Source organism: Camellia sinensis, chromosome 3 (assembly GCF_055761805.1).
Source record: "Camellia sinensis isolate YWXY chromosome 3, ASM5576180v1, whole genome shotgun sequence".
Taxonomy (NCBI): domain Eukaryota; kingdom Viridiplantae; phylum Streptophyta; class Magnoliopsida; order Ericales; family Theaceae; genus Camellia; species Camellia sinensis.
In genome coordinates, this window is record NC_138963.1 from 26,171,004 (window position 1) to 26,193,384 (window position 22,381).

The 22,381-nt window shown below is 37.1% G+C and overlaps 2 protein-coding genes across 2 annotated transcripts; one reads left to right on the forward strand and one right to left on the reverse strand.

Moving 5' to 3' along the window:
- The first annotated feature begins 4,708 nt into the window (after positions 1–4,708).
- On the forward strand, positions 4,709–7,326 carry LOC114287434 (putative serine/threonine-protein kinase). Its single transcript, XM_028230766.2, has 6 exons — positions 4,709–5,092; positions 5,195–5,310; positions 5,570–5,786; positions 5,928–6,165; positions 6,270–6,420; positions 6,706–7,326. The coding sequence occupies exons 1-6, from the start codon at positions 5,017–5,019 to the stop codon at positions 7,030–7,032; spliced, it is 1,125 nt and encodes a 374-aa protein (XP_028086567.1). The 5' UTR covers positions 4,709–5,016; the 3' UTR covers positions 7,033–7,326.
- Positions 7,327–12,744: 5,418 nt separating this feature from the next.
- On the reverse strand, positions 12,745–20,914 carry LOC114287408 (serine/threonine-protein kinase-like protein CCR1). Its single transcript, XM_082919344.1, has 2 exons — positions 19,892–20,914; positions 12,745–14,506 (listed from the first exon to the last, which is right to left on the reverse strand). The coding sequence occupies exons 1-2, from the start codon at positions 20,765–20,767 to the stop codon at positions 13,070–13,072; spliced, it is 2,313 nt and encodes a 770-aa protein (XP_082775470.1). The 5' UTR covers positions 20,768–20,914; the 3' UTR covers positions 12,745–13,069.
- Between the last annotated feature and the right edge of the window lie 1,467 nt (positions 20,915–22,381).

Genomic DNA, 22,381 nt, shown 5'->3' on the forward strand with positions numbered 1-22,381 from the left:
AGGGTGATTCTCCATCTTTTACCAAATATCAATTACAAGTCAAAATTTCATCATTTCAACCTATATAATTCCATCTTCAATACCCTACATATATTTTCATGACCCAAAATAGAGAACCCCTCTTTCAAATCTTAACCTCAAACCTTAGTTTCATCCAAATACCTCTAAATTCCACCATTTATATAAAATGACAAATACCTTGGTTAAAAATCATACTAAGGTGTAGAATATCCCTACCTCAACATTAGGAGAGCAAAGGAGAAGGTGGAGACACTTCAAACACGCCGACATCGCGATCTATTCGGATCAACACGAAGCCCTCAAGGTGCTCTACTTTTTTAACAAAGGGACTAGGGTTGAGAGACTCCCAAATCAAGGTGTATTTATATATAGAAAGAGTATTTTAGAGAGAGAATGAGTTGGGCTAGGGTTTTGGGTGAAAGAGATACAAAAAGTGATGCAGAAAAGCTCTGTTGTGAATTGATATACGCGACCTTTGCTCGAGCGGAGGAGTTGTCGCTCGAGCGACCAGACATGACAAATGATCTCACTCGAGCGCAAAAAGCGTCGCTCGAGCGTGGAATGCAAAGCTTCGGGTCTACCATAGACGCACATGCTTTTGAGCGTAAGAAGCCTCGCTCGAGCGAAGAATATGAACCTTCAGGTATTTCTTAGATGCACACCCTTGCTCGAGCGCAGGAAGTCTCGCTCGAGCGAAGGAACAAATAACACTAGGCTCGCGCTCGAGCGAAGAACTTCATCCTTCCCAGAAAAGCTACGTCTGGAAGGAAACCTAAGAACTCCTAATCCTCGCTCGAGCACAAGAAATCTCGCTCGAGTGAAGGAGCAAGTTACAAAAGGCTCACTCGAGTGCAAGAAGCCTCGCTCGAGCGAAGAAGTCAAAATCTGGGCAACAACATTCTAGACCAATTAATGACCAACATGTTCTAAACACGCCCAACATGTTCCAAAACTCAAACACAAAGAGTCAAAGGAGAAAAAGAAGACATGGACACAACAAGCCACGAAACCCTAGTCCGGAATATAACAAAGGCCTGGGACAAAACCGGGATTGCTACTTAGAGTTAAGGTTAAACTTTGAAAAGTTTGAGTTTCGACCGTGAAGGCAATTTTCAGACTAGTTTTTCCAATTCCGCACAGTGTGGCCAGAGCCCCCGCAAGTGCAGAAATCAAGTTGGTCTCGGTTTTGTCTTCGCTCCATTTTTCTACCTTCCGGGTCTCCATTTGCATAGTTTTGAAGTGTTTTTCATATGCATTTCATGTATTTAAATGAACCACAAAAGTGAAAATATAGAATTGAATGGGTGAAAAACGAATAGGAATCGAATAAGTAAGCAACTAATTGATTGATTGAACTATGTATTGAGTGTTTGTGCTTGAATTGTTTGTTTAGGTTATATGCCGCAATTTTAGTGCATCTAAGCATGTATATCGAGGAGCCCACTATGAGTAATACTATTGTAAAGATATGTTTAATCGTATTTATTTTCTGATTGATAAATTATATTATTTTCTGAAATGATACTTTTTATCGATTAAATGATAATCCTATTTTCTGAACTGTATTTATGGCATCCATAGCATATTGTTATTGTTATTGATATTGTTATCGCTATTGTTACAGAGATCTCTGTTAGTTCCAATGTCTATTGTTTGATGGCCATCACTTGATTGTTCGGTCTTTAAGACCTATTGTATTGTTACTATTGGATGTACCACTTATGACTTATACGAATATGATTGATTGAATTGAACAATTGAACGATTGATTGACAAAAAGATATTGATTGAAAATGTCCTATTGATAATCGATTGTTTCAAATATTGTAAGGACATCATTCTTAACCTCTTTACACGGCTGTTATTCACTAGGCTCTAGCTCACTATTTACTATATATATGTAGGTGATCGAGCACCAGATCAAAGCTAGTGGCGTCGACTTGAACCCTTGTTTTGTCAAGCCAACTATTGTGCCTCATTGCAAGGTTCCGAACCAACTTGTGTCAAGGCTTTTTGGGTGGTTCAAATTCACCCCTTTGATATTACTCAAGTGAAAAAAATGTTTTATGACTTTTGTTAATACTATTTTTGATAACAATATTTAATTCCCTAACTTGTGTTTTGTTTTGTATATATGTGTTTTATGGATATAAGTGTTTGTATATATAGCTATGTATATGAAAGTTTATTTCCATTTAGGTTCTCACAGCTCATTGGATGATGTATGTTATTATTGATTGACTTCCGCTAGTCCCTTTATATTGTATTATTATCATTATGTTAAACAGGCCTTCGGTAATCACAGATTTACGACGCTAAACTTATAGGGGCGGGTTTGGATCGTGACATATAGAGTGTAAGTATTTAATGAAGTTTGAATAAGAAAATGAGTGTTTAGTTATATTGTTTAAGATTGTTCAAATCGTAAAATTATTTTTTTGTCCATTAGTTTAGACTTTCAATGTTACTCATTTGGATCAATTGTCTCTTATTAGATTACATGAACTAAAATCAAAAGCTTATTCTAAGGTCCCTCTCTCATTTTTAATAATAAAAGAGATCCACAATATTATTTTGTGATGTCTAAGGTCCCTCAACTCACACTTATATATCACGGAGAAATTTAACTCTCCTAAATTGAACATCATTTCTCTCTCTCTCTCTCTCTCTCTCTCTCTCTCTCTATTCTCATATGGGAGACAACAAGCGCAAACGAGACCGAAAGCCCAAAAACTGACTCCCCGAATACACCTGCTAGCAGAAGTGGATGGACCTCTTCAGAATAACGTGAAATTAAATAGAAAAAACAAACTTCTTATTTGTTATTTTGAAGGTTAGACACTAGTAAAGTATGGTTCTAGCAATGGTATTTTTTATGAGTCAATGACTGCAATCATCACATTTGCAAAATGCCTTTACACGTAATTGGATGCCACACCACTCAGAACACATGCAGTCCTTGTCTTTGTGACAATATCCTTGTGTTTTGGTTTTCTTCTTCCACCAACAGAAGGCTTGTTTCGGTCAATCTCATATTTGCAGATGCCATTAACACGATCAGAGGACACTCCAACTTTATCTCCATTGCACACATCTTACTACTGAGTTCAATTGTGGCTTTGATCATACTACTGAGTTCTAGAAGATATTATTTTCAATTTGTTTCTCTATTTAAATGGTCTTTGAATTTTGTGATTAGTTGGCTATTGTGTGAATTGTTGAATTGTTTTGACAGGTATAAATTTTAGAGTAGAATTGTTGGATAAGTTAAGACAGAGGCTTTCTTCACAGAAAATTTGTGAAGAAAGTCAGAGAAATTCTCTATGAACAAAGTCAGAGAAATTTTAATTTTCTTTGAACAAAGTCAGAGATATTTCAATTTTCTGTGGTTTGAACCCAGAGTAATTTTCTGCACGTAATGAGCCAAATTTCTTTGGTTTGGAAAAATTTTATCTAGAAAGGAATTTCTTTAGAGAGAATTTCTTAGGGAACGAATTTTTCTAGAGAGTTTTTCTCTGGGAAGTTCAGAGAAGTTCTCTGAATCGAATTTCCTCCAAATCGATTTGAGGGATTTTAAACATTATGAAAATATTGGATATCCTTCATGCTATAAAATCTTAATATCAGGTACCCTAAAAAAAATTCCTTCTTACTAAATAGATGAAATCAAAAATTAAAAAAATATCAATAATATAGAAATATAAATTTTTTTTATCCTCTCTCTGAAAAAGAGTTTTTTTATTATTTTATTATTTTCTTGTCAGAGGGAAACAAATGTCACTTATTAGGATTAATTGGCTCTGATTAGATTACATGAACTAAAATCAAAAGCTTACTATTGATGAAATCAAAAATTTTAAAAATATCAATAATTTAGAAATACAAATTTTTTTATCCTCTCTCTAAAAATAGAATTTTTTTATTATTTTATTATTTTCTTGTCAAATAAAACAAATTGCAACTTTTATCGAGAAGGAATTATGTGAGAGAAGGGAAAGTAAATTTCCAACACACAGCGTGCAAATATATCTGTGATTGAGTATTGTAAGGTTGTAAATGTCATTTGCAATCCTCATTTGTTGAATTTTTTTTTTTTTTTCCTTGATTCTCCAACTTACATATAAATTTCGTTTGGAACATATTATTTTAAGAAAAATGATTGGGAGCATTAATTAGTGCTTCCACTAATTAGGTAGTAGTGGGTCTTGCCATTAATGATGTGATGTTTTGGTCTTGGAATTGTATTATTATTATTATTATTATTTTACTTTTTTAATACCTATTAGTGGTGATGTTTTTAGTGGGATGAATCATTGTTGTTATTTTAATAAATTTTTATTTTTTACAAAAATATATAAAAGAAATAAAAAGTGATGTGACAATATATAACTTTTTAATTTTTTTTTTTACTAAAATATGTAATCATAATCCTCCTTTTAACAACAACAATGATAGAGACCACTAATTTTGGAGCTCTAAAAAGACCACTAATGACATAGCACTTAATAAAAAAAGAAAAAAAATACAGCACCAAGACCAAAATATCAAATTATTTCTAGTAAAGCCCACTATCACATCATTAATAATAGCACTAATTAATACTCTCACTCATTTTCTTTTTAACAAAGCATGGACAGATAGAGGATGAAAAAAAAAATAAAAATTAAAAATGAAAAAGGGAACGGACAGAGTGTCAGAGTACAACAATTCATAAAACTTGTTTTACCCAACATTCATGGCTTATAAGAAAGTCCTTACATGGTAGTTTAAAAAAAAAATTATCAAAATTCAAAGTTATGCCCAGAAGTCAAAATTCATGGGCATGTGTTTATGAAGAATTCCACATATATATACTTGCTTCTCTTCTCCCTTATTCTCTCCCCTGTCTCTGTGAATCTAATTTTGCAGTTATACCCTCTCATACCCATATTCTTTAACATGGGAATTGATATGTCAAAACCCACAATCTAGAAATTCAAACAGATCAAAATTACTATGAAGTTCTCTTTTCGTTGCTCAAATTGCTTCTCCTCTACATCAGACTCCAATATTGTCAATAGAAGCGGAGAGGGTATATTCTAAATCTTCCTCAAAAAAAAAAAAACAAAAACAAAAACAAAACTTCTTTATAATCTTTGTTTTGATGCTAATTATGTAGAAATCTTTGTACCAGGTGAACTGGGTTCTCAGGATTTCCGGGTATTCTCTTACAACGAATTGAAAGCTGCCTCTCATAATTTTCCTTCATCAAACAAGATTGGTGAGGGAGGTTTTGGATCTGTCTACAAGGTGATTGTGAAAATTACTTATTATCAGTGCAAGCTGCTCCTCTTTTTCTTTTTCTTTTTTTTAGGGTGGTGGGGTTAAAATCAGGGATTTACACGTACTGGGTAATTTCCAAAATGCTTCATAAGATTCGAACCCGTGACTTACGCTTGCTGAATTGCCTAACCCATTGACTGACTCATTGTGGTTTATGCAATGCATGTTGTTGTTCTTGTTGCTTTGTTTGTATTATTAACATTAGTTTTGGGTTTGGATTGTTAAGGGCCGGCTTGGAGATGGCACATTTGTGGCTATAAAAGTGCTTGCAGTTGAGCTCGAGTCGATGAGGGGGGAAAGAGAGTTCATATCTGAGTTATCTGCACTTTCTGATATCAAACATGAAAATCTTGTTAAACTTAGAGGATGTTGTGTCAATGGAGCTGAAAGATTTTTGGTTTATGATTACATGGAAAACAATAGTCTCTCCCACACCCTTCTTGGTAAGTTTAAATTCTAATGTATTATTCGTTTGTAATTATTCGTATGTAGAAAACAATTTTACAGTGATATCTACAGAAATGTAATCCCAGATTTTTGCTATAGAGATAAAAACAAATATAGTGTTTTTTTTTGGTTAATAGGTGGAGAGCAAAATAGGGTCAATTTTGGTTGGGCAAGGAGGAGGAAAGTCTCATTAGGGGTTGCTAGAGGACTAACCTATCTCCATGAGGAGGTTGAACCCCGTATCATACACCGTGATATTAAGGCAAGCAATATACTTCTTGATCAGGATTTTACACCTAAAGTCTCAGATTTCGGTCTGTCCAAGCTGTTTGGAGAGAATGCTTCTCATATTAGTACTCGTGTTGCTGGGACAATGTAAGTTGTTAAAACTCTTGTGACAAATGTTTTCCAGTAAACCTGTGTTGGGTTTTTGCCAATTGTGATGCTAACGTGGTTTCTTGCAATCATGAATGGCATAGAGGTTATCTTGCTCCAGAATATGCCATTAGCGGACGTTTGACACGAAAATCAGACATTTACAGTTTTGGAGTACTATTGTTGGAGATAGTCAGTGGTCGGTCAGTTGTGGATTTCGACTTGGAACGTGGAGAGCAGTACCTTGTTGACAAGGTAATTGAAGCAATATGTTCTGTTGTTGAATGACCTGAGCCTTAATGCCTAATTATTAATGCCAAACTATAGTAACTCAAGCCCCAAAGTGAAGGCACCTTAGATTACTCAACATGAATCAAGTTGGGGATGTTTTTGGCCCATCAAATTAAAAAAGTTATTGGCCTTCAATTTTAGATATCAGATAGTTGTGATGATTGGTTACTTTTTATTACAAGACAATGTTGTTCGCTTGGTATATTTATAGTAGTCCTGATGAAGACTTTTGCAAATGTGGAAGTGCAGGCATGGGAAATGTACAAGGCCAACAACCTTGTGGCACTGGTGGACCCTGTGCTAAATGGAGACTTCCCGGAAGAAGAAGCAATCCGATTCTTGAAAGTAGGCCTACTTTGTGTGCAAGAAACGTCGAGTCTACGGCCATCAATGTCAAGTGTGGTTAAAATGTTGACTAATGAGATTGACATCACCAACATTAAAATATCACAGCCGGGGCTTGTTGCTGATCTCATGGACGTTAAAATTGGAGGCCAAAGGCATTCTACACACAGCTTTTTCTCCAGGGGCTCCACCAGTATGAGCACAATGAGCCCCAGAAGCAGCTACGTCTAATTCACCAGATGTTTTGTGCCAGATTGATTAACAATTTATCGTTGGAAGAGAATGTGAACAATACAAACTGTACAGACTGGACCATTTGATGTTTAATCTAACGGATGGGAAGTGCAACAGATGATTAGCGGCTTAGTGCAGTAAGTGAGAATTGTAATTTTGTAATTCAGTTCCTTTTGTGAAATTTATGAATTTTGTGACAGTTGTACATATAGATTCATTATTTGTGAACTTGACCAAGTTACAGTTGCAATTTGATAGAATGAATACCATTTTGTGCTGTGTTGGAAGTTACATTTTTACAGTTGCATTGGCAGTTTTTTTTTTCCTCATTACTTCGACAATACTAATCAACTGATCATTAGCACATACATACATGATTGATGGTGTCTTTTTTTGAACCATTTTTGGGATCTAATTTGCCTGAATTATCACACTAAAAACTTATCATGGTTTAAACCTAAGAGGAGCCAAGGACACATTATGAGCAGAGATTAAATCAACATCTTTACAAAACAATAGTAAGTTAGAAACTGCTGTATGTGTATTGCAATGAAAGCTTGACTCCTAGGCTTGCTGACGCAACGGAATTATCACACAGAATTGGTTATCGTTCTGGTAGATGAAGAATCCTGAATGCATAGAAAGAAAGCCTTGAATCCACAAGGAAGAGAATAATTCTCAAGAGAAATTGAATATTATTGGTAAATGTTCTTTTGCCCTAAGGCATACATGATTACTTAGAATATGAAAAGCCCTAGTTCAATAAGGAAACAACCAATTGGATTAATTCCTGGCTAAGCATGAAATAATAAAAAGAACAGAAAAAGGCCAAAATGGAAAACTTGAGTTAAACCCAATCTCGGATACTAGAAAATACTAGGATCATGCCAAAACAGGTGGCACTAAAGATGGACATCCCAAAATAAAGATATTACTAAAACAAAACTTTCCATAAAGGGAAAAATTTTCAATCTGAGGGCCTAAACAAATGAATTGGTTAAAAATCCACCATGCCATCAGTCTTGTTTAAAACGTCATTTCCAATCAGTTACCAAATTTAAAGGGATTATGAACTCGTCAAAAATTTTACGTTTTTTCCCCTAATTTGATACCTTCTTTGACTTTTGCGGATCCAATTGTTCCATGAATTCTTCAGCTACTTGTTCTACATCGCTTGCACTGTTGCGCATCCAGATGCGGTGTTGTTTAAATATCAACACGTACTCATATATGTCCTGACCAAGATGGTCCTTGCTTTTAATTGTCTTTCATGTTCAACCCCTATCTGAGCATAACAAACTTTGATCCTTGAGGATCATTATACATAGTCAAACACAAGCACAGGCTAGATCAAGAACCCATGTTGAAGTAGAATATTTATAGTCAATATATATAAAGCTCATGGTTTATCTTTCTATGTGGAAAAAAACAAAAATGGAGGAAACATCATTAGTGGATCCTATTGATGGAATTAATATTTTAAAAAAATAAAATAAATAAATAAATAAATCCTCAAAATTGTGGGTCTTGACTCAGAATAACCAAGGTATGGAAACTACCAAGATTCAATGGCTCCTAAATTCTTCATTAAATCTTTGGAAAGTTGAAAAAAGAAAATCATTTTTTATTCCCCTTTGAATTAACAATAAGCAAGCATCGCATTGTAGAACAATGATGTGAAAAGTAGCATATGAAAGTGAGAGGCAGGGAAGGGAGGTCAATCCATCACATGATGGTCTAAACTTTTGGGTTAATTATACAGATACCCTTCAATTATAACAGAATATCACTTTACCCCTCAACTTTAATCACATATTCAAATTCATTAACTATAAAATTCACTTTCACTCCTGCAAAAGGTGTGCAATTAGTGATAGTTGAGGAAATGTTCATAATGTGTTGATTTAAAACATGTCTTCTATGAAATAGAGAGGATCAAAATCTCTTCTACTTATCAAAAACTTTAGTAGTGTGTTCCCTCAATCAACTCATGAGTATCCTGACCCAATAAAAAACGAGTTAAATTGAAGTACCATTACTTTGGTGATAGTGGCGCGTCACACTTGGTATCACCATTCTATTCAATACTTCAATCTCATTCAAATTATACCAGACTTCATTCATGCATATGTGAGAGAGAGGGAGGAGGATGAGAGTTAGCGAGTGCATGCACATAATCAATAGCATGCCATGCATGACTCCTCGCATGCCATCCACGAAGACCACCGGTTTACTGGTGGACTTAACAAATGGCATAGAGGGAGCCAAGCATTAGCATATATATATACAGACACACACAAAAGATGATTCGGTGCACGAGATTCCTGCTAAAGTGATTTTTGGGAAAACAAGAAATAAGGATAAGGAGATTTCGAAGAGCAACAACCTTCATACCTCTAATGGATAGCCTTGTGGCATTGCTTGAACTGGATAGCATAGCACAACTTAGGAACACATAGATATTGATTATGGCGACAATGGGAGTGTAGGGCAGTAGTACTAGTATATATGGAGGGTGGGTAGAGGGACTTGTAGCTGAAGGAAGTGATAATCAAATGGGTTTTTTTTCATGGCTCTGCCCCCATAACTCTTCCTTTTTCCTCCACTTTCTACTCGGACCCTAATCAACTAGCTTTTGAGTTGGCAAATTGGCATCGAAAGCAAAAACTGCTGAAGAAGAAGAAGCCATTTCTCAACTGAACTGCCCACCTCTTTTTCTAACATTCAATTTGTCTCTACACTCAGTGGAGCTAAGAGAGTATGGAGGAAGCTAGGGGGTGTTGTATTGGTAAAATGCCACCACAAGAGAGAGAGATGTCATGTTTTGAAGCAACCTGTGGTTTTTGGGATTTCACCTTCTCTTTTATGGATCAAATAGAGAGGCTTAACCCGCACAGGTAGCCTAGCAGTTAAGAGCCGTGGCAGACTTAGAAACTTTATAACAGAGAGGTTAAGGTAGGAGAAATTATTTAGACAGGGTAAAGGTAAAATTATTTAGATTTTAAAAGGGTCAAATAAAATTTATAAAGTTTTTAAGGGTCTAAATACTTTTATTTTTGTTTTTATAAATAGTCAAAATAATATAGGATTAATGGAAATTTTCAAAAGTTTGGGGCACCGGGCCCTGCACACTATGCATTCAAACTCTAGAGTGAACCATAAATTCGAAACAGTTTGGGTTCCACTTTCGCTGGTGTCTCTCAATTTAACCGATACCTATAATTTGTAAGTTATTACAAGTCAAGAACGACAACAACAACAAAAACAAAAAGACGGTTTTTTTTTTTAAAAAAAAAAATTATTATTATTATTCTTATGAAACTGACTTGTCTGCCAGCTTGGAAGATGAATGGATGACTTGGATGACCATCCCCGAAGAATTTCTTTCCTCTTTCTCTAAAGAAGATACAACTACTCTTTTCTCTTCCTTTGCTTTCCTCATCCATTATCTTTTCCTTACTTTACAATCTGTATTAGAAATTGTTAATTTTATTCTGCTAGATTCCATTTCAAATCACTTGTATATATACGGCACTTTATCCTCATTTCATTGGGGGTGTATATATATTTATTCAATTTATCTATTCTCTTATACAAAGCACAAATCTCAGAGTAGTTTTGAAAATTTATCACGTTATTTGTTCATTTTTTTTTTAAAAGAATGATCATATTGTTAATTGCTCTGATAAATAATTGTTGAAGTTTTCAAATTTAACTCATCTCCGTCATTTATTAATTTGTTAAAAAAATTTAAATATGAAATTATAAACATATCACATTTGCCTTCTCTATATGTATATATGTTTTGAATCGTTAACTGTTACAGAATTTTAATCTATACTTTGTAACTGTTACTGAATTTTAGTCTATACAGCTACTGCATTTTAAGATTTTAAAATGAGAACATTTATCACTCAACACTTTACAGGGTTGAATGGAATCCTTTTGTCAAAAGACAAAACGTGTAACCCCTCAAGAAGAATTGGCCCCCTCTTTGTGTTGGGATTTTTGCATAACCTGTACTCTCTCTCTCTCTCTCTCTCTCTCTCTCTCTCATATGTGCATGCACATGCTTCAATTGAAATGTTTGGATCATAAATTTAGATAAAAGAGTTGAAATGTTTGGATCATAAATTTAGATAAAAGTTTCGAGAAACGAAAGGAAAAAAAGAGAGAAATGTGAATGTAATACAAATTTTTATTTATTTTTTTGTCTTTTTTTAAATCATTAATCAAATTCATGATCCAAACGCAACCTAAGAAGCCCACCAAATGGATCGATGATGGGTGACTTTGGTATGAATTTAATGTAATTTAGGGAATTTCTTAATTTTTATTTTATTTATTTTATTTATTTTTGTGTGTGTGTATGTCAATCAGTAGGAGAATAATTACAAATATGAAAAATATAAAATTCTAGATATTGTTTAAGGTTATGAGGCCGCGATATATGTTATTGAATGGATTTTATTTATTTATTTTAGTTACTACTAGTGTTATTGAAACATATGTATCGTGTAGCATTGTATTACTTTTACGTATTGTATATGATATAATTCATTTAACATATTCATTAAGACTTATTTGGATGTGGTAGTCCCAAACATACTTGTTATATAATTTATTATCATGGTTCAAATATGTTTTCAGCTCAAATTAAGAGTTTAAACCTAACAATATTTATCGAGTCTAAACCTAACAATCTTTATCGGTAAATATTTTATTTTCTTCACCGGAATTAGATCCATGACAATAATTTAATTTATTGTAGTGAAAAGGAGTATAGGAGTCATTTTCTCTTGCAAACATCGTATTGGATTTTCTAAGAACATAATTCATGATTTTCCAATATGGTGATTGATAGTGAAAAAAGTTGTTAATGGGACCAAAATTGACAAAGAAGGTAAAAATTAATTAATCGTGTGATACATGTTGAATCATAATATGAAAGCATATATTAAATTTAACTCATCAACTATACGTGTCTGTATGATTTGTATCTTTCGCCACACGATACGATATAGATGGTACAATCCACACTATAATATTATGCAAACATGTATATATGATTTTTATTGTTTGAATAAATAAAAAAAATTAAAAAGGTGAAATTTATTTCCCTAATAATACCATAACAGAAGTAAAACATTATTAAGCATTACGGCAAAAGACTACTAAAGTTTACAATGATTGTCTAACCAACCAAAACCCTTTTTTTAAAGCTTGAGATTGTATAAAAGATAAGAGACTTTTGATGACATTTTTTTTTTTTTTTTTGGGTAAATACTTTTGATGACGAATTTTCGTGGGATGAGACTGTAAGATTAGTATAGAATGTTTGACAGCAAAGAAACATGGTCAGAAAGTTAGAGTGATTGAAAAGGGGCATCAAGATAAGCTTAAATAAAGCTGCATTTATTTCAATTCCAAATGTTTTCCTCTGCAAAAAGTATTTTAGTTATGATTTTGAGACTAATGTACTAGTAGTGATATTAGTTTTTACATCCTTACATGAATGGTAAGAAAATTTTAAAAAATAAAAATTAAAAAATCCCAACTTCATCATCACCTTCCCAAGACAAAATAGTTAAAGAACTAATCAAGACAAATATCATTTTCAGATAGATGAAGTAAACCCAAATTGTGAGAATTGTTGCTGTTATCAAATCATCATCATCATCATCATCATCATCATAAAAAATCAGAACATGGCTAAAAAAACTTCACTGAAATGTTATTCGCGACAAGCATGCTAGTAAACAAATTTAATGGACAAGTCCAAAGTTATTGTATAAGCTTCCAAAACATAACAAATGTAGGCTGGCAACAACAATTTTAACCTCATTCACTTTGTGACAAGAGGGGGAAAAAAAGCTAAACAATTTTTCTTCTTCTTCTTTTGTTTGGGAAGAGATGGGTGACTTAAGCAACGTGATGTACAAGAAGCTCATAGAAATGTGCAGCTGCAGAAGAGCATTACTCACCTAAAGCTAAGGTCTTATGTTTTTTTTTTTCAATCAATTTAATTTGGAATCTACAAGATCAATCCATCCTTCGCAAGTTGCTCCAAAGACGCTGCCACGACTGACATATCAGGACGCTCGCTAGGATTTTCCCTCACAGTGAGCTCCACTATATCAGCAAGTTCAAGTAAAGGATCGACGTTTCTTGGAAGAGCCACAAATCTATCAATCAGTGCAGCTGCCTTACCCTTTCTAATATGTGGCACTGCCCAGTCAACTATGCTGGGGGGCGTGCAATCTCTATCATAAGCTTTCCTCCCGCTAAGAATCTCCAGCAATACAATACCAAAGTTGTAAATATCATCTTTCATGTCTTGGTTAAGATCTTTCTCATTTGGAGCAAGAAGGCAAAAATCTGCAATTCGCGCACCCCAATCACTGTCCAAAAGAATATTTGAACTCTTAACATCACGATGGACAATTGGGGGCACGACTTTGTTGTGAAGGTACTCAAGCCCTTTTCCAGCCTGCATTGCAATCTTTAACTGGAGACTCCAATTAAGTGAAGAGAGACCCTCGTGGAGATGATCATGAAGTGTTCCATGAGGCATGAACTCGTAAACAAGCAATCTTTCCCCCATTTCGGTACAGTAACCTAACAAGTTCACAATATTGCTATGGCGGATATTGCAAAGGATTTCCAACTTCATTTCAAATTCCCAGCTGTTGATTTGAATTATTGTGGCTGCATTTGCTCTTTTTACTGCCACTTGCCTCCCATCTGCAAGGATGGCTTTGTAAACAAATCCGTAGCTTCCCCTGCCAAGCTCGTTGAACTCCTTGAATCCATTAGTCGCATCCTTTAGTTCTGAGAGCCTGAAAACTTCAATGATTGCAGGACACAGGACTGGTGGAGCAGCAAGATGCGGATCCATATTTGTGTCCTTTTCTAGCTCGGTTGTGCCAATGCAGAACACAAATTGTTTTTTCTTCCCTTTGTTTTTGGTGGGTAAAACACAACAACAGATTACAATCAGTATAAAACCAAAAGCAGAAGACCCAATTATCAGAACTAATTTATAAAATTGATGGTCATGCTTTCGCTGCTTTTCTGGTGACGATTGAAGGTGACAAGCATCCCAACAAGAACTGTTCTGGCAAAGAGAGCAAGCCGTGCATACTCTACTAGCATTCTCAGTACAAGAACTAGAAGGGAAAAACCCTTGAGTACAATTCGATCCACAAGGCGAACAAATCTTTAGATCTTTCCGAACACACAAGCTCGTAAGATCTGGCTCATTGAGAATGCTTGCATTGAATGAAAACATCCCTTCGCCACAAGAACGGGAAGTACATAGACCTGGACTACACAACTGCAATGGAGGATTATAATTTGGTTCAAATGATGAATTAGCAAACCAACAATCAAGTACCAAATCGTCTTCCCTAATACCACATGTAATAAATTCAGATGAACCAATAGCAAAAAACCCAGAACTTTTCGGTATGTGTTGAGTATCGGGGGCACACCAGGGAACTCAAACAAGCAATAACACACAAGTTTTAACGTGGTTCGGCGAGTCGCCTACGTCCACGGGCAGCGGATTCACTATATTGAACAAAATGGTAAGAATTACACACTCTCTGTAATTCTCTCTCTCTTTGCTCTCAACTCACACCTCTCAGCTCCAATTTCTAATATCTATATCCTCTCCCTCCCGTCTCTATTTATACACAAAGGAGTAGGTGGGAGAGCCTTCATTCTTGACTTTTGACATGGTTGGTGGCCACCAAGCTTGACTTGGTTGGTTGCCTTCCATTGTTGACATGAGGATCACCCCTTTCACATGGGGTGACCTCCATAATCTGTAGCCAATATTCAACAAATCTCCACCTTGGCGAGGATTCTCTTATCCAACATAGTGATCGATCAACACTGCCATGCACCCGAAGGTGCTTAGTTCCGAGAGATGTTGACCAAGTCCAAACAATGTTGGAACTTGATCCCAGAAACTACCTTTGTGAGCATATCGGCTGGATTATCTGCAGTACCAATCTTTTGAAGCAGAATATCCCCTTCATTCACTATTTCTCGGATGAAATGGAAACGGACATCAATGTGCTTGGTGCGGGCATGATGAACCTGGTTCTTTGCCAAACAAATGGCACTCTGACTGTCACAAAACACCTCAACGTGCTTCTGAACAATTCCCAAGTCTTCAATCAATCCATGTAGCCAAATAGCTTCCTTAAAGGCTTCCGTTACTGCCATGTACTCTGCCTCTTTAGTAGACAAAGCCACCGTTGACTGAAGTGTTGACCTCCAACTTACCGGCCCTTTAGCAAGCGTAAATAAATACCCTGTTGTTGACCGGCGTTTGTCTAAGTCACCAGCATAATCTGAGTCCACATATCCTTCCAAATTCTGCCCGAGTCGGTTATCTCTCTCGAACTTCAATCCCAGATTGACCGTGCCATGTATGTACCTTAGGATCCATTTCACTGCCTGCCAGTGATCTTTTCCTGGATCATGCATATACCTGCTTACCATACTCACAGCATGCGAGATGTCAGGCCGTGTACAAACCATAGCATACATTAATGCACCAACTGCATTTGCATATGGAACCTGTGCCATATGCTTCCGTTCTTCTTCTGTACGTGGAGACAACGAAGCACTAAGCTTGAAATGAGGGGCCAATGGTGTACTTACAGCTTTGGTTTTCCCATTGATGCCAAATCTGTCTAACACCTTTTTCAGATACTGGGTTTGTGTCAGACAAACCGTGCCCTTCTTCTTGTCTCTCTTGATCTCCATGCCAAGAACTTTCTTTGCTTCTCCCAAATCCTTCATTTCAAACTCCCTTGCTAACTGTGCCTTGAGTTTGTCAATCTCCACCTTGCTCGTAGATGCAATCAGCATATCATCTACATATAAGAGCAAATAGATGAAGGAACCGTCGGGAAGCTTACGGAAATATACACAATGATCAAATTGACTTCTTGTGTATTCTGTCTCCATCATGAACCGATCAAATCGCTTGTACCACTGTCTCGGGGATTGCTTCAATCCGTACAACGATTTGTTCAGCTTACAGGCCCAATTCTCTTTTTCAGCAATTTTGAAACCATCTGGCTGGGACATGTATATCTCCTCTTCAAGATCTCCATGTAAGAAGGCAGTTTTGACGTTGAGTTGGGCGAGCTCGAGATCAAACTGTGCAACCAAAGCTAACAAGATGCGAATAGACGTGTGCTTCACAACAGGTGAGAATACCTCATTGTAGTCTATTCCTTCCTTCTGAGCATAGCCTTTAGCTATCAATCTAGCTTTGAATCTGATGTTGTCTCTGCCTGGAATGCCTTCCTTCTTGGTGTAAACCCACTTACACCCAATTGCTTTCTTGCCTTTTGGAAGTTGCACCAACTCCCAAGTCTAGTTCTTGTGAAGTGACCCGATCTCTTCATCCATAGCTTCCTTCCATTTGACACTTTCTGCATTATGCACGGCTTCTTTGAAAGTGCACGGAACATTGTCTTCAATGATTGGAAGTGCATAGGCTACCATATCGGTCATCCAACTGGGTTTCTTAGTAACCCTTTTCCCTTTCCTGATTGCAATGGGTTCTGATTGTTGCGGAGCCTCTGGATCTTCATTTTCATCTGAACTCTCTTCAGAGCTATCCTCTGAGACTTCTTCAGGATGGTTGATTGGCTGACTAGTCTTTGTTGGAGTCTCAAACTCCACCTGCACTAACTTCTTCAATGCTTCCTCATTCTGTTGAGGATCTGATTGCTTCAGCATTGCAGACTCATCAAAGGTAACGTCTCTTCTGATGAGAACTTTCTTTGATTCAGGGCACCACAGTCTGTATCCCTTGACACCGTCACCGAAGCCCAAGAAGATGGCTTTCTTGGCTCTTGGATCCAACTTAGATTCTGTAACATGAAAATATGCTGGACATCCAAAGATACGTAACTGATCATAATCAGTAACTGGGACTCCTGACCATACCTCCATGGGAGTCTTCCCATCTAATGCTGCAGTAGGTAGTCTGTTGACAAGATGACGAGCATAGTTCAATGCCTCGCCCCAAAATGCCTTGCTCAATCCAGACTGTGACAGCATACACCGGACTTTCTCCACCAAAGTGCGGTTCATGCGTTCTGCAACTCCATTCTGCTACGGTGTTCCAGGAACTGTGAAATGTCTCACTATCCCTGCATTCTGGCAAACCTCAAAGAAGGGATCTGATGTATATTCTCCACCATTGTCAGATCTGAGCTTCTTGATCCGTCTGCCTGTTTGGGACTCAACATCCGAGGCATTAACAGTCAGAGGCAGAACAAATAACAGAAGAAATACAAGGCGAGGAAAGTCTCGCTCAAAATCCAGAGGGAAACCTTCAGACAAAAGACGTCTTGCAAAAGACGAGTGTGCAGCTTGTCACGAGAAGGGACATTGGGCAAAAGATTGTCCAAATAAAGACAAGACAGAAGAGAAGGTGAATATTGCACGAGATGGAGATAATGATGAAGGAGGAGCCTTCACAGTTTCATCATATGGCCAGTCGGATGAATGGATAATAGATTCCGGATGTTCATTCCATATGTGTCCTAACAAGCAGTGGTTCTCGAGCTTACGAGAGTTCGATGGAGGAGTTGTGCTGATGGGCAACGACCAAGCTTGCCAGACAAAGGGGATTGGAACAATTAAACTGAAGATCCATGATGGAACAATCAGAATTCTTGAAGATGTACGGTATGTACCAGATCTAACCAAGAATCTCATCTCAGTGGGAGTTTTAGACTCCAAAGGTTACAGAGTAACCATGGAAGGTGAAGTCCTTAAAGTTGTTCGAGGAGCATTGGTTGCAATGAAGGGTACTCGACAGGGAAATTTATATTTCCTAGATGGCTCTACAGTCACAAGGAGAGTGGCTGTCTCCACCAGCTCAGAAGATGATGCATCTGACACTTCCAAACTTTGGCACATGCGCCTAGGGCATGTCGGTGAGAAGGCTTTACAAGGGTTGGTAAAGCAAGGCCTGTTGAAAGGCGCCAAGATGGGGAAGCTTGAGTTCTGCGAGCATTGTGTATTGGGCAAGCAAACAAGAATCAAGTTTGGTACTGCAATTCACCGTACCAAAGGGATTCTAGACTACGTCCACACCGACGTATGGGGTCCTTCCAAGACTGCTTCGTTGGGAGGTAAACACTACTTTGTGTCGTTCATTGATGATTTCTCTAGAAGAGTTTGGATTTATACAATGAAACACAAAGATGAAGTCTTAGACATCTTTCTTATCAGACAAACCGTGCCCTTCTTCTTGTCTCTCTTGATCTCCATGCCAAGAACTTTCTTTGCTTCTCCCAAATCCTTCATTTCAAACTCCCTTGCTAACTGTGCCTTGAGTTTGTCAATCTCCACCTTGCTCGTAGATGCAATCAGCATATCATCTACATATAAGAGCAAATAGATGAAGGAACCGTCGGGAAGCTTACGGAAATATACACAATGATCAAATTGACTTCTTGTGTATTCTGTCTCCATCATGAACCGATCAAATCGCTTGTACCACTGTCTCGGGGATTGCTTCAATCCGTACAACGATTTGTTCAGCTTACAGGCCCAATTCTCTTTTCCAGCAATTTTGAAACCATCTGGCTGGGACATGTATATCTCCTCTTCAAGATCTCCATGTAAGAAGGCAGTTTTGACGTCGAGTTGGGCGAGCTCGAGATCAAACTGTGCAACCAAAGCTAACAAGATGCGAATAGACGTGTGCTTCACAACAGGTGAGAATACCTCATTGTAGTCTATTCCTTCCTTCTGAGCATAGCCTTTAGCTATCAATCTAGCTTTGAATCTGATGTTGTCTCTGCCTGGAATGCCTTCCTTCTTGGTGTAAACCCACTTACACCCAATTGCTTTCTTGCCTTTTGGAAGTTGCACCAACTCCCAACGAAGCAGTCTTGGAAGGATATGTGGACTCAGATTATGCTGGTGACTTAGACAAACGCCGGTCAACAACAGGGTATTTATTTACGCTTGCTAAAGGGCCGGTAAGTTGGAGGTCAACGCTTCAGTCAACGGTGGCTTTGTCTACTACAGAGGCAGAGTACATGGCAGTAACGGAAGCCTTTAAGGAAGCTATTTGGCTACATGGATTGATTGAAGACTTGGGAATTGTTCAGAAGCACGTTGAGGTGTTTTGTGACAGTCAGAGTGCCATTTGTTTGGCAAAGAACCAGGTTCATCATGCCCGCACCAAGCACATTGATGTCCGTTTCCATTTCATCCGAGAAATAGTGAATGAAGGGGATATTCTGCTTCAAAAGATTGGTACTGCAGATAATCCGGCCGATATGCTCACAAAGGTAGTTTCTGGGATCAAGTTCCAACATTGTTTGGACTTGGTCAACATCTCTCGGAACTAAGCACCTTCGGGTGCATGGCAGTGTTGATCGATCACTATGTTGGATAAGAGAATCCTCGCCAAGGTGGAGATTTGTTGAATATTGGCTACAGATTCTGGAGGTCACCCCATGTGAAAGGGGTGATCCTCATGTCAACAATGGAAGGCAACCAACCAAGTCAAGCTTGGTGGCCACCAACCATGTCAAAAGTCAAGAATGAAGGCTTTCCCACCTACTCCTTTGTGTATAAATAGAGACGGGAGGGAGAGGATATAGATATCAGAAATTGGAGCTGAGAGGTGTGAGTTGAGAGCAAAGAGAGAGAGAATTACAGAGAGTGTGTAATTCTTACCATTTTGTTCAATATAGTGAATCCGCTGCCCGTGGACGTAGGCGACTCGCCGAACCACGTTAAAACTTGTGTGTTATTGCTTGTTTGAGTTTCCTGGTGTGCCCCCGATACTCAACAGTATGGAGGATGAATTAAAGCTCCCCCAACAATCAACCCCATGATCATCCTCTCGAATCCCACAAAAATGTTTTGCGCCAGCTGCCAATGACACGAATCGAGTTCCAACAGGAGGATTGAGAAATGAATCAGCATTGCCCCAACACTTGACCTCACCAGAAACTTCAAAAACACCACAAAGAGAACCAATCCCTGAAGCTAAGGCTTTGAAATTATCTGAAACCCCAGAAAGTTCTAAACTTGCAGAGTTTGGTCCCCAACAAACTAACCCACCTTCTCTAACACCACCACAAGAAAACCCATCACCAGAAACAACTTTCTTGAAAGCAAGTGTACTAACATTGCGATCATAAAACACAGTACTCTGTTTTGAACTCAAACTTTTATTCGAATTCCTAACAATGTCCCAACAATCAACAGTACCCGAATCGTTATCCGAATAATAAGGACCTCTAATTGCACACACATGATTCTTACCAGCAGCGATATGTAAATAAGCAGTGGTTTTGAAGATCCGAGGGACGAGATCGGTGCTCGAACTGTTCGAGTTCCAGCAAAACGCCTGCGAAGTGTTCGCTAAAATGCCGCACATAAATCCATCGCCGCCAGAGAGAGCCACCATCGGAGGGATATCGGAGTAATCAAGAGATGGGTTTTGCGAAGATGAAAATGAAGATCTTGTGGCATTCTTGCCCCAGCAGATGAGGGCTTGTTTGCCGCTGGCATCGATGGCGCAGAAGAAGCTATCATCGCCGCCAAATGCGGCAGAGATTGGCCCCATTGAGCCGAACCCAGATGCGAATCTTGCGAATGTGAGGAGGAGGAGGAGGAGAGGTGGAAATTGAGAGAACCCAAAAAGGGTTTTGGGAATTGTGGTCATGTTTTGATGATTGGGATGTGATGGATTCGAATCAGTACTGTCATGAGAAGAAGATAGTTGTTGTTGGTGTTTGTGCTCTGCTTTGAAGAAGTTGGAATGATTGCTGTGATGGTGGTGATGAGAGTGAACGTGTTTGTGTTGCTATTTTTACAGTTTTTGATGGACCGTTACAAGTAGAAAGCACCGCCCTTGTTAATAGACCCAGAAAGAGAGAAAGAGAACAGCACAGTCACGGCTGTTTACAATCATTAGGTTACTAATCATTGTATGCACTTTCATGGATATGACTAGTGGGGATTTTACGCGACAACGCTGCTCGGTTGAGCTACGAGGTAAACAGCTAAGCAAGATACACAGGCGGCGTTTAGACAGTCGTCACATTTGTCCGGTCAAGTGTTTAAATGTTGGGACGGCCAAGTTCCAATGAACGATGGATGAAGTGAGAGATAAGTAGACAATAGTTGAATAACACTTACCACTCAAGAAAAATATGACATAATCTTACCTAAGACCAAGTACGGTGAGAAAATAATTGCACAATACTCTCAATGGTGAAGTCTGAAGGTATAGAAGAATTACCAAACTCCAAGAAGTACGTATGCAATCAGAAAAAATAACACTTACATTGTATTAATAGTTCAACATGGGATATTGAGGCTTATTTTGGCAATTAGAAATAAAAATGAGTTTATTGTTTTATTTAAGTCATATTAACTCTTTATTTTATTTATTTATTTATTTATTGTACATTCAAAAAAAAATTAAATTTTTTTTTTTTTTTCTCTCAAAATAAGTGTAAATAAAGTATCGGAGTCTTTCAGGTTCACTACACCAACCAACAAAGGCGCACGTGTTGGTTGTTGTAGGTCATAAGAAAGCACATTAACATTGTTATTACTGTTCTCATTAGTTTATTTAGTGTGATTCAATTTTCCATATGCAATAATCATTTTCCTTAAAGGATTGTCTCTGATTTACTAAAGTAAACTAAAACATGCGGAATGATCCGTTGAGTCTACGACAGGTTTTACTCGGGTAATTTGGATTAGTTATTTTGTAAATAATGTACATAGATCATTTATATATAAATATATAAATAAATAAATAAGATTCGACAGTCATAATAACATGATTTTATCATTTTATTTTTTAAAAAAATATTTATGAATATTAAATTAGTCTATTTTTCATTATTATTTATAAATGGTAAGTGATTTGAGCATTCTTAAAAAAAAAAAATTGATACATGTAGCTCTCTTATTTGAGTTTTTAATGAGGCATATTGGCTTTTTTGCTATCATTTAAAAAAAAATTGAATGATGGTATACTATTTTGATTAGAAAAAAACACTTTTCTCGTGATAATATAAACCAAAAGAGTACTGACTTTTATCATAAAATATGGTACACTTACAAAAATTAGAACTTAGATTCTCCTCAGTCCATTGTGGACTGGACCATGTAGTTCAGATATATGACATTTATTACGAGTTCTGTTTCGATAATCTAAATCATTCAATATGTAAAGTTCATCGAGTATTTCATTCATGAAAAAAATCACATTGATCGGATATCGATAGCTACTTAATCGGATTATATTTTTGTCAATAATTTA

Excerpts from the sequence above, each read along its gene's own strand:
- LOC114287434 (XM_028230766.2), top strand. The coding sequence starts at position 5,017 with ATGAAGTTCTCTTTTCGTTGCTCAAATTGCTTCTCCTCTACATCAGAC. Across the intron at positions 5,311-5,569 it reads GTTTTGGATCTGTCTACAAG|GGCCGGCTTGGAGATGGCAC; the intron begins GTGATTGTGAAA and ends TGGATTGTTAAG. Across the intron at positions 6,421-6,705 it reads AGCAGTACCTTGTTGACAAG|GCATGGGAAATGTACAAGGC; the intron begins GTAATTGAAGCA and ends GTGGAAGTGCAG.
- LOC114287408 (XM_082919344.1), bottom strand. The coding sequence starts at position 20,767 with ATGACCACAATTCCCAAAACCCTTTTTGGGTTCTCTCAATTTCCACCT. Across the intron at positions 14,507-19,891 it reads GGAGCTTTAATTCATCCTCC|ATACCGAAAAGTTCTGGGTT; the intron begins ATACTGTTGAGT and ends GATACTCAACAC.